The 17,212-nt window shown below is 37.0% G+C and overlaps 1 protein-coding gene, 2 long non-coding RNA genes and 3 other non-coding genes across 8 annotated transcripts; 4 read left to right on the top strand and 2 right to left on the bottom strand.

Annotated features, from left to right (window-relative positions):
* Positions 1–361: 361 nt before the first annotated feature.
* LOC139192481 (uncharacterized) lies at positions 362–1,371 on the bottom strand. The gene is made up of 2 exons (XR_011576661.1): positions 1,157–1,371; positions 362–496 (listed from the first exon to the last, which is right to left on the bottom strand). It is a non-coding gene; the product is annotated as an uncharacterized lncRNA (long non-coding RNA).
* Positions 1,372–2,004: 633 nt separating this feature from the next.
* On the bottom strand, positions 2,005–5,773 carry LOC108171350 (uncharacterized). Of its 2 annotated transcripts, XR_001787826.3 has the most exons (4): positions 4,616–4,754; positions 4,399–4,527; positions 2,439–3,773; positions 2,005–2,334 (listed from the first exon to the last, which is right to left on the bottom strand). It is a non-coding gene; the product is annotated as an uncharacterized lncRNA (long non-coding RNA). The 2 variants fall into 2 exon arrangements; XR_003769663.2 differs by having other exon boundaries at positions 2,439–4,527; positions 4,616–5,773.
* A 2,501-nt stretch (positions 5,774–8,274) lies between these two features.
* On the top strand, positions 8,275–17,199 carry LOC103417379 (protein CURVATURE THYLAKOID 1D, chloroplastic). 2 transcript variants are annotated; one of them, XM_008355573.4, is made up of 5 exons: positions 8,275–8,600; positions 8,965–9,191; positions 10,551–10,655; positions 10,755–10,826; positions 11,396–11,710. In XM_008355573.4, the coding sequence occupies exons 1-5, from the start codon at positions 8,432–8,434 to the stop codon at positions 11,465–11,467; spliced, it is 645 nt and encodes a 214-aa protein (XP_008353795.3). In that variant the 5' UTR covers positions 8,275–8,431; the 3' UTR covers positions 11,468–11,710. The 2 variants fall into 2 exon arrangements, with proteins under 2 accessions (XP_008353795.3, XP_028950428.2); XM_029094595.2 differs by lacking the exon at positions 11,396–11,710 and adding an exon at positions 16,722–17,199 and having other exon boundaries at positions 8,328–8,600.
* LOC114821904 (small nucleolar RNA snoR128) lies at positions 9,413–9,504 on the top strand. The gene has a single exon (XR_003769741.1). It is a non-coding gene; the product is annotated as a small nucleolar RNA snoR128 (small nucleolar RNA).
* Positions 9,985–10,077, top strand: LOC114821903 (small nucleolar RNA snoR128). The gene has a single exon (XR_003769740.1). It is a non-coding gene; the product is annotated as a small nucleolar RNA snoR128 (small nucleolar RNA).
* On the top strand, positions 10,166–10,257 carry LOC114821902 (small nucleolar RNA snoR128). The gene has a single exon (XR_003769739.1). It is a non-coding gene; the product is annotated as a small nucleolar RNA snoR128 (small nucleolar RNA).
* Positions 17,200–17,212: the final 13 nt, after the last annotated feature.

Here is a 17,212-nt window from a genome sequence, read left to right as displayed (position 1 = left end):
TGTTGTTGAACTCGCGTTCTACAAGATAGAAATTTAAGACATTTTATTAGGGATGACAGTGCTAACTGTTAAACCCGATAACAGTGAATAATTGCCCGAATGGAAAGGATTTGGGTATTGAAGTTTGGGTATATTTTGGATATGGGAAAAAATAGTAAATATTATTCGGTTATGATTTTGGATATGGTTATAAAGGTTTCTGATCCCTACCTGTATCCAAATTCGACCCAAATAATAAATAATATATATATATATATATAATATACTTATATAAATTGCTAATATGTCATGCCCTGGACTAGAGTCGACGAAAAAATATGACCTTGCGCCAGGGGTGCGAGTAAAAATAAAAGTAAAAATAGAAAACAAACTTCTCTTTTATAAATAACTCCAAAATCCTTACAGGTGTACAAGATAGTAAAATCCTTAAAATCCCTCGTCTAACACAACCTCAGCTCGTCTACCCTTCTTTAATCTTGTACCGAACCTGCAAGGTCTAAAATGTATAGGGTGAGTGAAACCACAGCTCAGTAGGGACATAAATCTTATCAAGGATAATTGTCAAGGCTAAACCAAGTGTCATACTCACAAAATCAATTATAACATGTTATCATTAATCACAATTTAATTAAATGATGAACCATGAAATGCAACTTAACTTCAATTACCCCAACCCGTTAATTTATATAATAAAACACACGAACTTGCATGTCCCATACCATGCATTTTACCACTGTAGCGGTGGTATGAATGCTATATAATACAATCCAACCCTCGTAACTTAATTGTCCCAAATACCCCTTTTTGTTGGTCATCTTGTTTGCATCTCGGTTGCCAAAGTCCCCACTACTTCATACCATTCCTATAATTTCACTTTTGCCACCCTTGCTGGTCCCTACAAGAGTCGAACTCAACCACACAAAAGATAATTCCATTTCCATATCCCAATCTCGAATAAACCAATAAAAACCTTCCACTCCAAATATGCAATGACATATGCATATAATCAACATTATCACGATTAGTAATATGAATATCATATTCGAAAATACACAATTATATCAATTATAGAGATATATCAAGTATAACACATATTTCACAAAACTTAAACAAGACAAATACCCTAGTAGTGATAAGTTCCCCAAGAAACCCCTACCTCGATTCCCAAGCTAAAACGAAGATCCACGTCACTACCCTAATAATTAAGCTCTATGTACTTGAGCAAGCTCCTTCATCACTCCTAATGTATTTCTTCCACTCTATTTTCCTTTTTAATCTCTCTCTCTCTCTCTCTCTAAACATATATAATATATATACACACACACGTACATACATATATATACATATACACACCACCTCTACATAATGCATGCATGGCATATTGTGCCTTGAAAAAAAATGATGGAGCATTGCACCTATTTATAGTGTCAAATAGTCGGCAACCCAAAGGCTCTGATTGATTGAAAATGAAGCTGCTGACCTAAGTCTTTTGTTGGTCCAATCAGAAGAAGATAAGCCACCAATATATATCCTAGTTGTGGCATCAAAGGCTTACTCACTTTAATAAATCAAACACTTGGTACTTTTGCATGCAAATGATAAGCCACCTCCTGCTAATTAATCTTCATACTTCCATGCCATGGGTTTGACAACTACTCACCTTACTTGTCAATTGCTCCAAAATATGCCACGTCCAAAAAATAGTATAGACACCTCTCACTATTAGGTTTAACACGTGAACAATTATGTAAAAGCTTATCTTATAGATTCATTCTAATTAGAAATAAAAATAATATCCACAAATACAACTAAAAAGACGGGACGTTAGGGCTGGGTTCGGTTCAAATCGGTACAGTTCGATTCAGTTCATTTTTTTTTGTTTGGTTGTTTCTGGTTCGGTTTCGGTTTGGATTCGGTTTTTCTTTTTTTCTTCTTGAAAAAAAAATTGAAATATGAAATTTTAACATCTCCAACACAATCATAACATAAACATTCCAACTAGAATCAAAGACAATGAAAATAAACATTTAAAGTTCAACTAGAATCATCAATCAAGTCTTCCAAAGTCCCAACTTAAAATAAACATCAAAGTTTAAGCCTTCAAAAAATCCAAATTTAAAATAAACATCACACTTCAAGTCTTCCACACCTAAAGTAAACATAACGAAGTCCAAATTGTAAAGAAATATTCCACTTAACTAAAATCATAAAGTCAAATAAACCTTCAAGGTTTCATGTCTTTCACACACTTCTTTTCTTCAAGTCCTCAAGCTCAACGCTTAGGCGGCCTAGGAGGAAACATAACACATTTCCTTGAACTTCCACTTGCCATTTCTACATACAAATAAAAAAAAGAAAGAACATGATGTAATGCAAGTATACAACATAGCATCTAATTAAAATAATCTAACAAAACCAAATGCAATGAGTAAGATTACCTTTCTCAACTTCTTCACAAAACTCAATCTCCACGATGGTTGGCTCATGATGTAATGCAACATGGATAGACATACGCCAATTTTGTGTACATATCAAAACCTCCACCATTTTTGGACTCAAAGAACTACGATATGGATCAATTATTCGTCCACTTGTGCTAAATGAGGATTCCGAAGCAATGGTTGATACGGGAATAGCTAAAATCTCTTTTGCAACACGTGCCAAAATAGGATACTTAGAAACCCCATTCACCCTCCACCAATTCAATATATTCATCTGCTTCCCCCTTCATTAGAATCAGAAATATATCTATCCACATCATGTGCACAACACTGGCTCTCTTTGCCTCTCTCATGTCACTTTTCTCTTTCAACTTTCTTTCTATTTCGGTCATGCTTGATAAAGAATCTCCACTTGTAGTTGCCGATTGAGAACTACCACCACTACTTGTGCTTTGTTGTGTATCAAAAGACAACTCTTCATGAATCTTGTAAATAACAAATCTTTCACCGCATTGGTGGTAATTTCAACTTTTTCCTTATCCTCACCAAATAGTATCTCATAATAATCAACCATATTCTCCAATTTATGGCGAGGATCAAGCACAAGTGCAACAACAACATATTGATTCATATCCTCAATTGAACCCCAATATTTGTCATATTTTTCTTGCATCAACATGGAGATTATAGACAAAAATTCACTATCTTTGTTTTCATGGAGGAGACTTTTGATCTTAAACAAATCACCAAAAGTAGTATGAATTGTTGAAGTATTAAAACAACATACTTTTAAAGTGATTTTATAAAAAGGTCTAAAAAAGGATGCAAATATTCATGCCTCACTCCAATCATTCGTCGAAGGTGGCCCATCCCTTATGTTAATGACCATTATCTACTTTTAACCTATCAAAAGTCATCTTGAACTTCAAAGCCGATTCCAACATTAAAAATGTGGAATTCCACCTAGTAGGGACATCCAAAATCACAAGCCCTTTGTTATCTATTCTCACTTTCTCAACACACCTTTTAAAGTTCTCCAACTTTTGAGGGAAAGATCTTACACACCTAACCGCATTACTAATGCTTTGTATAGTGGTATTCAACATCTTTATCCCATCATTCACAACCAAATTAAGGATATGGGCAACAAACCTTATGTGCAAATATTTTTCATCATGTAAAAGTGCATAAGGAATCCTACACCCACTTATTTGGTGCACCAAATCCTTTAAGCCAGAATCATTTGCGGAAGCATTGTCAACTGTAATAGTTAACACCTTCTCTATGCCCCACTCCACCAAACACTCCTCCAAAGTTGAGCAATGGATTCTCCTTTATGATTTGGAATGACACAAAAGTTCAAAATCTTTTTATGGAACATCCAATCATCATTAATAAAATAAGCGGTGATAACCATGTAATTTGTTTGTTGAATAGAAGTCCATGTATTCGTTGTTAGACACACCCTAAATGTCTTCAATTGACTTTTCAATTTCTCATTTTCGGTGTAAAACAAGTCAAGTACATCTTTAGCTATTGTCTTACGACTAGGTACTCTCCACAAAGGGCATGCATGCATGCAAAAATGACAAAAACCATCTCCCTCAACGAAAGAAAAAGGTAACTCGTCTATAATTATCATCTCAACACAAGCCTTAGTAACTTCCACTTGAGAAAAACCTATAGCTTCCAACTTATTTTTTGTGCCGGCAAAGGTTAAGATCCCTTGCCTATTTGCGGAAAATATTTCCTTATTAGGACCATAGCTTCTACATCTTGCTAAGTGATTTCTTATACTAGTTGTTCCATTTTTATCCGTGTCGGCCATAAACAGTTTGTTGCAATACTTGCACACCCCCTTTACTCTATCTCCCTCAACTATCCTATCAAAGTGATCCCAAATTTTAGACCTTTCATGATTTTTTAGTGAATCCAAGAGAGTGTCTTCTTTACTTACTTGATCACTTGAGCCACCTTCTTTTGGAGTTGCATTGGGGGAATTTTTGGATCCACCATGAGTAAGAGGAGTTAGTTAAGGTGCCACCATGGAGAGTTAAGGTGGAGTTAATTCACCAACAATGTCCTTCTAAAATAAGAGAGAGAATCATTACAATTAATTATTAAATAAATTGAGACATAAGAACCATAGAGAACGTATAGAGATGACAACTTACTTGCGATGGAGTATAAGTAGATGAGTTTAGTTTTTTACATGAGCTATTTGATGATTCTAATCTCATTGAGTTGGAGCTTGAGCTCGAGATCTGTGATGCATTTGACTTCATGTAATTAAGATACAAAACATATAATAAGATTCAATTAAGGAATAAAAAAAAATCACAATTCATAAATCTTTCCCATACACCAATTACATAACATAAAACTGTACATGACAATATGACATCTACTAACACAAATAATAAGACCAAGAATATGTCACTGATCAAGAAAATGTCCCTAAAAGTTATGTTTCATAATCAAACCTACAAATGTACTTTTAACCAAATATGTAAAAGTTATTTGAGCAAAATTGATTGTAACAAGCATTCTTTTGATAGAAAAGTGATATTATGGACGGGGGAGGCAACATAAAAGGATAGAAAAATCCACACTTTGATAAATTTCAATTAAATGAGCTACTAATCCATCTAGACGCAACCAATAGATCATCAAACAAATATGCCACTTGAGCCCTCATATCTCGACACTATAAACAACCAATCATTATCTGTCAAACACCTCCTCAGTATATTATACTTATAGCATCATTCATGCATCTTAGATCATAACTTCAACCAAAACCTCTTAAATACATAAAATTCAAACTTTCATTAAATTGCTTATTGTGTGACTATGCCTTGAAATGTTGTCATTGCTGGGTTTAGACCACAAACCCCAATCACGATAAACCTACTATGCACAACCCATTCCTCACCCATCATCCTAAACACCCCCAAAGTCTCTCAAGCCACCCAATCTACATAAACCCATTAACCATCGGCAAACTGCATGAATCTTCCTCCTAACCCAAATTTCACCACCAACCCATGAATCTTCCTCAACTCCAGAACCCCACTGCAGCCCCTAATCACACACAGAAATGTAAACTTATCCGGCACAACACTGTCAAACCGTATTCTTCCATAAAACTCAAACTCATCTCTGCCCAACACATTTGCTATAAACCCAGCAATGACAACATTGTAAGCAAACACATTGTAGTCAAGAGACTGATAATTGAAAGTCGAAACGGCAATGACAACATTTCAATCAAATTCTTCTAATTGACAACAATAGTAAGCATTACTATCATAGGAACAACAAAAACCACTAAAAATAAAAGAAAATCGCAAAACCCAAGAAATTGAAAAGTTGCATAACCCATGAAATTGAAAAGAAAATCTGTAGAACATGAGACTAACCTTGCAAAGGAAGTCGTGGGTCGAGACTCGAAACGGCGAGAGAAAGTCGCGGGTCACTGGTCACGGGGGTGAGAGACTGAGAGTGAGATGGTGACACTTACAAATCTGCAAGATGTGAGACTGACTGACTGAGAATGAGACGGGTTGCAGGTCGCTGGAAGGAAGAAAATGAAGACTAACTGAGTTGAGAAAGGGTGCGAAGAGCGACGAAGGTTGGGAACTGGGAAGGAGAGGGTCCAGAAGGTAGAGGCTATATAGGGATCGATGTTTAGGGTTACCAATACAAACGCAAGTCTTTCAGACTGAAAGAAGAACAAACGACGCCGTTTCTAGTAATAAAAGCATTCATTTATAATTAATTATAAAACGACGTCGTTTTGACAACACTTCGATTCGGTTTAGTTTCCGAACCCCAGAAATCGAACCGAACCAACCAGAATCGGTTCGGTTCGGTTTAATAGTTTTAGTTCTCTTTTTTTGGGCCTCGGTTTGGTTTTCGATCCCTTTTTTTCGGTTTTCGATCTTTCAAACCCACCCCTACGGGACGTTACAAAAAATATATACACATATATATATATATATTTGTATATTCATCACAGAACACATTACCTTGAAAATACAAAAGTTGCATTTTGTGAAAAAGTTTTAAAGTTTTAAATCAAAATCAATGAGAATTCAATAGTGCTTATGGGAGATATTTAAGATCAGCCAACATAATCAATGTTTTAAGTTAAATACTTTAATTTTTATACTCAACAAAATCTTTCATTGAATCATTTTATACATCAAATGTTTAATGATGAAATTAATATCTACTAAATTATAATGCGTCAATTGATAATTTTTGTATTGACGAAGATAGATATAACCGTTAACCGATAATCTGTTACCTAGTGGGTATGGTTATGGATAATCACCGAAGGCTAATTTGCGGTTATGGATATGGTTAATTTGCATGGTTATGGAGATGAATATAGCATTTATGTTCCCAAATTGAACCGCTATCATTCCTACATTTTACTTACAACGGAAGAATAATTAGTGTAGGTACTGCATTGGTCTTTTTTTTTTTAACAAACGATATTATCTGCACTAAAGGGATGGAGGAGTAACTGAGTTGGTCATATATACTTTATAACGGTATTTATCAAATATAGCAAAAAATTAACTCTTAAGTTCAAAAATGTCAGTTTTTATAAAAAAAAAAAAAACTTTCAAATATATCCTAATCTTATTTAAGTAGACACAAATACCCACAAATTTAATATCCAATTAAATTAAAAATAAAAACCCTATTAGATGAAGAATTAGAGAAAACCCTAGACTAAAGAAATGGTGGAGATTTGTGCATAGGAGAGTGAAGGTATCAGTTGCTAGTAGGAAACAGTGGAGGCTTGTGCAGCTCTAAACGACGGTGAGTATAAATGGTTCATTTTTTTTTTTTTTTTTTTTTTTTTTGCATTGTTCCCCATCTATGTTTTCTCTTTGCTTTTGTAGTTTCTTCTTCAATTGAATATTTATGAAAGAATGTACTGTCAATCTTTGTTATTTATCTCAATTTTTCTTTGATATGAAGCACTCTCTTTGGAATCTCTAAAGTCTACAATTGTAATTGTATCATATTGACATATATGCATTTCTTCATATCTTCTATATATGAAAGTAGTTCGTGCATCATAGTTTTGCTTTTTATTGGTCCTTGTTAGTGCAATTATTTATTTCTATAATTACTTGTTTGTGCAAAGGTTCATGTCCCCTGCTAATATTGTACATAATAAACCTCCAATCTCGGGATTGTCCTTATTGCTGAGAATTTGAATGATGTAGATAATTATTTTTTAGTAAAATACATGAAAACAAAGAAATTTAAGCTTTGGCTGTAACTTGACTAGGAAATGGATTTTGTAGTTTCTCCTTCGGTTGAATATTTATTAATGTTGACGATTTTCATTTCATATTATGTATTTTCATTATTTTACTAGGAACTCTTTCATCATTGCGTATGTAGAAGTTATATGGCTAGTTGGCGATCAAACCAATTGGATAGTAAATAATGATGTGCGTGAAAGAATTGTTCTACCACCAATTACACAAAGAAGATATGGTAGACTCAAAGAAAAAAGAATCCCATCATTTGGAGAAAACAAAATCAGCTTGGAAATGTTCAAAATGTAGCTCAAATGGCCATTGTAAACAAACTTGTAGAAATCCTGTTCCAGTTCATCCTATTTTGTAGAACTCTTTTTAAATTGGGGTGTGATGAATAAATATTTTCTTTTGATCATTTTATTGTTTATTTTGATTGTACGTACAATCCTTTAAATTTCAAACAATTAAAAGTTAATTACTTTTATTTCTTGATGAATCACCATTTAGGAGGGCTACTAGACCTTGGTTCTCTTTCCCGGGCGGGGCATCAAGTACATGTGTATTTACCATCGTTATTGGCGAGGTGGTGGGCTACAAAGCCCAAAACAGGCCTGGGCGCGGATACCCAAACCCTAGCACAACTCCCTCCTATATAGCTGCAGCATCCGACCCACCTCTTTCAGATCGTCAACAACAAAAATGCAGCTCTGTACAGCCGCTCCCCAAGCTATCTCCAACCTCCCTAACCGCGGCCACCGCCGCCACGACCGCCATCTCATCACAGACTCCACCACCAACCTCAGCTCGAAACCCTCACTCCTTCACAGACAAATCCCATGCTCACTCAAATCTCTCCGGCTTCACTCTCGTAAGTTCTCCATCCCTTAACGTTTGGTATCCAATCCCAACAAACACCATTAATTTTTATGCCCAATTCACCCTCTGTTTTCATTTCTCAGCTAGGGTTAGAGTTTTGGCTCATTTTTTTTTATAATTTATATTTCCTTCTTTGTTTTTTTTTGTCGCTGCTTAAATTTCAAATGTATTGATTATTCGTTTATTCAACTTTACTGCTTTCAAATTTGGAAGTTCTTTCAATTGGGGGTTATTTTTTTTTCAAATTTTTTTTGTCCATATTGGGGTTTTTGGAAATTATTCGTTTTGGTTTGATATAGAGACAGTGACTGTGGCTACTTGCTTATGGGAGCATTATCTTTGTGTTTTTCTTGCAGGATTGCTTTTGGCGAGAGCAGCAACATCAGAAGAAACTCCAAGTGGGCCCAATCCTTATGCTGCCGAAGAGCGCGGCGGTGGCGGCGTATCCTTGGAGGATGTTGTGCCCCCTGAAAAGAATCTGTACAATCAAACTTGGACTGAAGAAGAAGTTAAAGAAGATGCAAATGCGGACGCGGGTGGCCAAATGCAGATATTCGATTATTTCAGTAACCTCGACTTAAAGGTTTGTGATTTTCTGTAGATGTGAATGGACATATATCAAAGTAGAATTAGTACATGCATTTCAATGTCTGTCTGAGCCATTGGTTGGATGCAAAACCTGCTCTATTTATACCGGTAAATACATAGAGGTTTGTACCCATGTTAGGATTTATCCAACTTAATAACTTGTTTTTGTTTGGTTTGATTTTCTCAAAATTAATTTTGTGGAATTGAAAAACTTGGTTGCGATGATGATTCAGTAACTACTTGAGAGTGTCTAACAGTACTCGATGGAAATCCGACAATTATGTCGATCTGAGCGGTTACCTGAGCGACTTAGTATTTCAAATTGGTGGTTTGGTGAGGGATTTCACGAGTGTTTACCTCAGCAAGAAATGTTCCTCAGTACCTCTTCATCATTGAAAACAGCATTTCCATCGTTTTTGTTATTTTCCCCATATGAAATTTGAGAAGTATACTAAAAGGTTGTTTTTTGATACTGACCTTTCTTGTCAAACATCGAATTGGATTTCAGAATCAAGGATGTGCTTGCTTGTATTTGTTTTCTTTAACATGATTGTTTTACCTTTTTATTTAATTTTCTTGTAACCTGAATATTATGGTAATATGGTTCAATGGATCCCTAGTATCGTTATATGTTAGTAAGGAAAAACTAACTTGCTTTAATCGTGGTAGCCTTTTCTCTGTTTTACTGTTCTACTAATTTCAGGTTTGAGTTTTGCCCTATTTATACGAGTTTCTTTATTCTATTCAAAAAATACAACTCTTTGGTGTTAATTGTATGTGATCTTTGGTTGCGATGATGATTCAGTAACTAGTTTAGAGTATCTAAGAATGCTCAATGGAACTTTGACAATCATGTCGATTCTGAGCGGTTACCTGAGCAACTTGGCATGTTGATTTGGTTCAGTACTCAAATTTGGTCTCTTTGTTGTCTCGACTGCCTTTCTTTGATGGTTTAGTACTCAAATTTGGTTGCGATGATGATTCAGTACTAGTTTAGAGTGTCTAAGAATGCTCAATGGAACTTCGACAATCATGTTGATTCTGAGCGGTTACCTGAGCAACTCGATATTTGATTTGGTAGAAGTATTTCGTTTCATTTGTTTTGTCTTTGGTTGGTCTATAATTGTAAAAAAGTAGCAGCTTACGATGAACATAAATTAGTGTTAATATTCACAGTATGGAATTTGATTTTACTAGTTATAATATTGTCCCACACATGTATTATGTATATACTGCTGGTAGAATCATGTTTCTAAATACAACTACAAATACCCTATCAATAAAAACGATTTACTTCCGACCAAAAGAAAATAAAAAAGCTGTACTGATGGCTTGCTCTTTTGACTAATTGCAGTTGGATAGTGATGATACGTACAACCTTTTGCTATATGGTGGTGGTGCCTTGTTTGCCTTGTGGTTAGCATCAGCTGTCGTTGGAGCTATTGATTCTATTCCGTTGGTATGTCACAAAACATACTTTCCATGTGAATTTCTTGACTTACAACCATGAATTAATGCCCTTTTTCTGGGTATTGATGTTGCTTGCCATATCAATCAGTTCCCGAAGTTGCTGGAAGTAGTCGGTCTTGGATACATCGTCTGGTTTAGCTCTCGTTATCTAATATTCAAGGTAATTATTAACTTTTAGCTTCAAATGTCACCATATTAGCTAGTCAGACATGTTAAAATCAAGGTTCTAAAAAACGCTAGGCGCTAGTTGGGCGGCGAGTTGGGGCCTAGCGGCATGGCGGGGTCTAGGTGGGTGCCTAGGCTGACTAGGCAGATTTAAATAGATCTATTATATTTCGTGTAAATAAGTGTCTGTTTATATTTGAAATATATATAATTTAATTATAAACTACAAAATAGAATGACATATATATTAGGAATTATTGGAACATAATGAAAGCATGGGAACATACATATAATGTGTATTCATTTAAGTATTCAACAAGTTCCTTACAATTTATTGAAAAAAATAAAATGCAAAATGAAAGTTATCTATTTTCTGCCTAAGTTTGTCGCAACCTAATTGGGTGCCTAGGTGGGTCTGGGCGGTCTAGGCACCATTTCTTAATTTTCAAACGTCTAGGCATTAATCGGAACGGTGCCCAACCACCTAGTGTCTAGGCGGCTCTAGGCGGAGATTTTTAGAACATTGGTTAAAATATATACATAATGTTGATTATTGTTGTGCAGAAAAACAGAGATGAGTTGGTTGCTAAAGTTCAAGTCCTTAAACAGCAGGTTCTGGGTTCGGACGATGACTGATATGGAGGACTTGTTACGTTGTGCAGATTGTTGCTGCATAAAACCATGAATGTAGAGTTTTAAGGAAAAATATATAGGGATTTCTTTTAGCCAATATTAGGAATAGTCCAGTTTATTAATATAAGTCAAATCTCTTAAGTTAGGATCATTTTATTATCAGATAAGGTTTACAGTAAAAATTAAATTTCTTCTTAATTATCTCTTTGATTATTTCTTCATATATATATATATGTTCTTTTTGTTTTTCGTGTTCTTCATCTTCCTGCTTTAAGCCTCATTTATGGATTTTTATTTTTATAATCATCTTATATTAAAAGTTTGTTAAAAAAAAAGAATCATCTTATATTAAAAGTTCATTTTATTTATCAACTGACATGACAAATTTTTTTTATGATCAACTTGAATCACATATTAATGTGTTTTGTTTGTAGGTATATTATGTTTTTGTATGTTCTAATTAGGTTTCGTAACTCGCGTATATGTATTATACATTTATATATTTGTTACTTGAGTTAGGATCGTATGTTCTGCCAATGAATTTATGTTAGTACATTAGTTTTTTATTATAAGATGCTAAAAATTTGAAAATGCATGAAACTAGATGATTTTAATTTATTTCCAAAATTATTAGAAAATGTCAAATAAGTATAAAAGAAATAAAACACGTTGATTTTTTTTACCCAAATCTAAATGCTCCGATCCGACATGTTTTTCTGCTCCCTTCTGGTTGTGCAAGTGCAACTGTGGCCTAAGCTGTTATATATTTGTAGTTTTTACGACTAAACAAAACGTGCAAGGAAGAGAATGTCCCGACTTTCCATGCTCAATTGCTCATCGTCAACCATGTTGTCCTAGCCAATGTCGTAACTCTTGAGCTTTGAATTTCTCTAGCAATTTTGTATATCAGTTATCCTTGCAAGCAGTCTTAAGGAGGTTGATCATTTTGCAGCTGGCGGAATTGTTCTAGTGGATAGAGTTTTCTTTTTCAATCCAATGCGTCTCGGATTCAAACTCTTTTTTTTTTTTTTCCATATTAGACACAGAACCTGCACACTGAACATTGAGAGCCAGAGAATCCTTAACAGCCAACTCATCAGACCGTTTGGAAAGTAGTCTGTTATCTTTGGGAGTGAGAAGGTTCCTGGCCACCACTGCAGCGGTCATATCATTCTTCATCACGGAATCCCCAACGGTAAGAGGACCAGTAGGGGATAAGAAGGATGGGCGCCATATGTTGTCTGGAGAAGGCGTGGCTGCCTCTTCAACAAGGTTCAAGTCAAAACAACGGTCGGAGGGGCCATACATTTTCAAAGGTGTTGAAGAGAAAATAGGTCGGACAAATCAAGATCTTAGAAATGCAAGAAGGGAGTTTCTACTGGTGGAGATTCAAGTGTGCTTTGGAACTTAATACCAGCCTCTATAAAAATCCGCACTCGATGGAGCTTCAGAAATCGAAGAGGCACCTGCTCAGAAATCGAAAAGGCGTTTGCTTTCTCAAAAGCTGGGCTGCTCAGAGACCACAAGGGCCGATCTCAGGAATCGAAGAGGCGTTTGCTTTCTCAAAAGCTGGGCTGCTCAAAGACCACGAAGGTCAATCGCAGAAATCAAAGAGGCGCTTGCTTTCTCAAAAGCTGGGCTGCTCAGAGACCACGAGGGCCGATCTCAGAAATCGAAGAGGCACCTGCTTTTTCAGCCTTGTCAGCACTTGTCACATGCACACTCAACTTTGCAGAAATTACAGGCATTCTGTCGAAGATTTCTAGTGAAGTAGAAAGCACGTGAATGTTACTGTTCAATCATTCACTTTCCACACGCAACATCAGCTCACGGGTACCACATATAACTTTGCCAAAAATCTCTGACAAAGTTTAGACACGTGAAGCTTGCAGCTCCCATTACATCGCTATGACCAAGAAGGGTAAAAGAATAGCAAAGAAACAGCACTAACAAAGTTTAGACACATAAATTTTGAAGGTCTAGCTACCATATTATTACCCACAAGGGTAAAGGAACATGACCATTGCTGGATAATTGAAAAGTCCCTGTGGGTCAACCTCTGTGCTCCGTGGCAAGGTAGACTAGCAAACAGGCCTAACCTTTACTCACATTCGAGAAAACACTCCCAACAAGATTGCTTGCTTCAAGATCGAAGAGGCACCGTCCTCCGAATCTCGAGAGCCAGACTCCCAACATGATTACTTTATCAAAAAGCGACGAGACACCGCTCTCCGAATCTCGAGAGCCAGACTCCTAGCAGGATTGCTTTCTCAAAAATCGAAGAAGCACCGTTCTCCGAATCTGGAGAGACAGATCCCCGACAGGATTGCTTGTTCGAAAACCGAAGAGGCACCGCTTTCTCAACTTCGAGAGCCCCTTAGATAAAGCTTGTCTGTAATCCTCACACCGTTTTCTCAACTTCGAGAGCCAGATCTCCTTGGATAAAGCTTGTCTGTAATCTTCACACGTAACATCTGCTTTCCAGATACCACAGACCACTTTTTCAAAGTGCTCTGACAGAGTTAAAACACGTGAAGCTGGCAGCTCCCACTACCGTGCTATGACCAAGCAGGGTAAAAGAATAGTATTACTCCTTGTTAGGGAGACTCCTATATATGTCGACCTCCATCCTCAACGGACAGGCAGACCTGCAAAAATGCTCAACCCTTCCTCATATCTGAGAGGGCACTCCCAACGAAGCCTCTCGAAATACTCAGTTTTCTTTCCCCCCGAGAATACCTCTGCAAACAAGCTACACTAGAGCAAGAATATCTCATATCATTAGGGTTAAAAGCAAGAGTATCCCATATCATGCTTTTTCCCTGTCTTTTCCTTTGGCCTTGTTCTTACCTGCAAGACAAGGAGAAAGAGAGCAATCAGTCAGCACTTGGAATCAAGCTTCCAGTCCGGAACTGACTGCCTGGAACCCCATTGCTCTCGAGTACTCATCTTTAACATCTTATGCTTCTCGAGAAGATATCACATCTGCCTGAGGAACAAATAGGGCAAGTGAGAAGGATACAAGGAAGCATGTGGAGACAAGCGCAACAGAACACGTGCCGATACATCCACTACTTTGTCAATAGCAAAAGTATCCCATATCAGCAGGGTCGAACGTACTCTAGATTGGATGGACTTGTTTTGACACTCAAATTCTTCAGTCGGCCTTATACTCTGGCGGAAACAAGAAAACCCTCCAGCCAAGTTCAAGAATAAGCCTGTGGAAAGTTACTTCTTCAAAAGCAAAAGTATCTCATATCACCTTTTCTCCTTTTCTTCTCTTTATCCTTCATGCTACCTGCAAGATAAGGAGAAGGATAACAATCAGCCGGAACTCGAAATCAAACTTCTGATCTGGGACTGATTGCTTGGAGCTCTGATTGCTTACCTTGTCTGTCACCTCTTTCAGCAGATCCCCTAGCTCGGCGACTTGGGGGACTCCTACTACATGGTTTGTATCGCGCTTGACCAAGCCTGAAACTACAAGTAAGCGTCAAGTGAAATTGATACATTACCTTGTGCATCTACACAAGTTAAAGATACCACCCCTGGAGGGAGGAAGAGTACTTCCAAAGAAGATGCCACATCTACCTATGAGACAGATAAGGCAAGTGAAGACGATACCACACTTCGGTACTTAAAAGTTTCGTGATTACGAGATCATTCTTCCACAATATTTCCTAATGTCATTTGTACTAAATAATTCACTTGTACTCATTAAAGGAGAGCTTGAACCTATATACTGTGTAAACCCTTCACAATTAATGAGAACTCCTTTACTCCGTGGACGTAGCCAATCTGGGTAAACCACGTACATCTTGTGTTTGCTTCCTGTCTCTATCCATTTACATACTTATCCACACTAATGACCGGAGCAATCTAGCGAAGATCACAAACTTAATATTTAAGATGATATTCTTTGGTGTATGCTTTTCGCAAACGATATAGTGTTGATAGATGAAACGCAGAAAGGGGTAAACGCGAAGCTTAACCTTTGGAGAGAAGTGTTGGAATCTAAAGGTCCTCGCTTAAGCCGATCAAAGACAGAATATAAGGAGTGCAAGTTCAGTTCAAACGGAGGCCAAAATGAGTTAGGGGTGAGGATCGGAGATCAGGAAATACCAAAGAGCGACCGTTTTCGCTACCTAGGATCTATCTTGCAAAAGAACGGAGAATTTGATGGAGATCTCACCCATAGAATACAAGCTGGATGGATGAAGTGGAAGAGTGCATCCGGCGTGTTGTGTGACCGTCGTAGGCCACTGAAGCTCAAGGGAAAATTTTATAGGACGGCAATAAGGCCGGCAATGCTGTATGGCATAGAATGTTGGGCGGTGAAGCATCAAAACGTAGGTGTAGTGGAGATGAGGATGCTTCGTTGGATGTGTGGGCACACGAGAAAGGATAAGATTAGGAATGAGGATATCCGAGGTAAAGTAGGAGTAGCCGAAATTGAAGGAAAGAGGAGAGAAAATCGGTTACGGTGGTTTGGACATGTGCAAAGAAGGCCTACTGATGCTCCGGTTCGAAGATATGACCACGGGACAGAGGTTCAAGGCCGAAGGGGTAGAGGAAGACCTAGGAAAGCTTTGGAAGAGACCCTAAGAAAAGACTTAGTGTACTTGGATCTAACGGAGGACATGACACATAACCGAGCGCAATGGCGTTCTAGGATTCATATAGCCGACCTCACTTAGTGGGAAAAGGCTTTGTTGTTGTTGTGTTAAGATGAATTTAGTATAGATTATACATCTTTTGTCAAACCGGAGGTTGATCATTTCTTAAACCGATAAATGAATCATCTCCAATACACAAGTATAAAATTCTTAATCCTATTGCCCAAGTAAAATTTTTTGGATAACTAAGTGGTACTTTTCAACTAAATGCGTCTCGGGTTCAAACTCTTGAATTTAGTACAAATTATACATTTTTTTTGTCAAAAAGGAGGTTGATCTTTTCTTAAACCGATTAATGAATCGCCTCCAATACACAAGGATAAAATTCTTAATTCTATTGCCTAGACTTGACATTTTCAACCCAACCCATCCCAACCTGTTAAAATTAGTATTCGGGCGAGTAATAAACGGATCGGATGGTTAATGGGTCAATCCGTTAATCACTCGTTAAATAACGGATCATTTTGGATGAACCCGCGAAATTTGTTAACCATCGGTTATTGAGAACTTTTGTGTAATTTCAATAGTTTCCTTTTTTTTTTCCCTCTCGCTCTCCTTCACTCTCGTTTCTGTTTTATCAGTGTCATATCAAGATGAGAGTGATGTTCGATGTTGCTGAAGTTAGTGATCTCTCTTCATCTCTCTGTGAGACTACTTGTGTTAATGTTGCATCAATGATCGATATAATCCCGACAGTCTAGCGACTTGACGACGCCCTAAATTGGTACTCCCAGTAGATGATGGTGAAGTGTCGACAGAAGATGCAGCTCGTATTGCAATGTTAATGTCGAGGTTTGTGGCAACCATAATTTAGGCAAAGAAGGCGACTGAATGTAATAATACGAACGGGTGACCCGTTATTGCCTAATATATTTGAATATGTGCTTTGGAATATTGCCTAATGTAAAAAATAAAAAATAAATTGTTAACGGGTGACCCGTACGATTTGGGTTTGGATGACTCGTTAACTTAACGTGTTGGCTTTGGATGACCCGTTAAATTAACAGGTCGGGTTGAATTTGACCCAAGTTCAATAAACTCAACCCCATTTACAGGGTACGTACAATTTAAG

This window comes from Malus domestica, chromosome 15 (assembly GCF_042453785.1).
Source record: "Malus domestica chromosome 15, GDT2T_hap1".
In the NCBI taxonomy this organism is placed as follows: Eukaryota; Viridiplantae; Streptophyta; class Magnoliopsida; order Rosales; family Rosaceae; genus Malus; species Malus domestica.
This window is presented reverse-complemented; position numbering and strand designations above follow the sequence as displayed.

Excerpts from the sequence above, each read along its gene's own strand:
- LOC103417379 (XM_029094595.2), top strand. The coding sequence starts at position 8,432 with ATGCAGCTCTGTACAGCCGCTCCCCAAGCTATCTCCAACCTCCCTAAC. Across the intron at positions 10,656-10,754 it reads CTATTGATTCTATTCCGTTG|TTCCCGAAGTTGCTGGAAGT; the intron begins GTATGTCACAAA and ends CATATCAATCAG. Across the intron at positions 10,827-16,721 it reads CTCGTTATCTAATATTCAAG|TGTCATATCAAGATGAGAGT; the intron begins GTAATTATTAAC and ends CTGTTTTATCAG.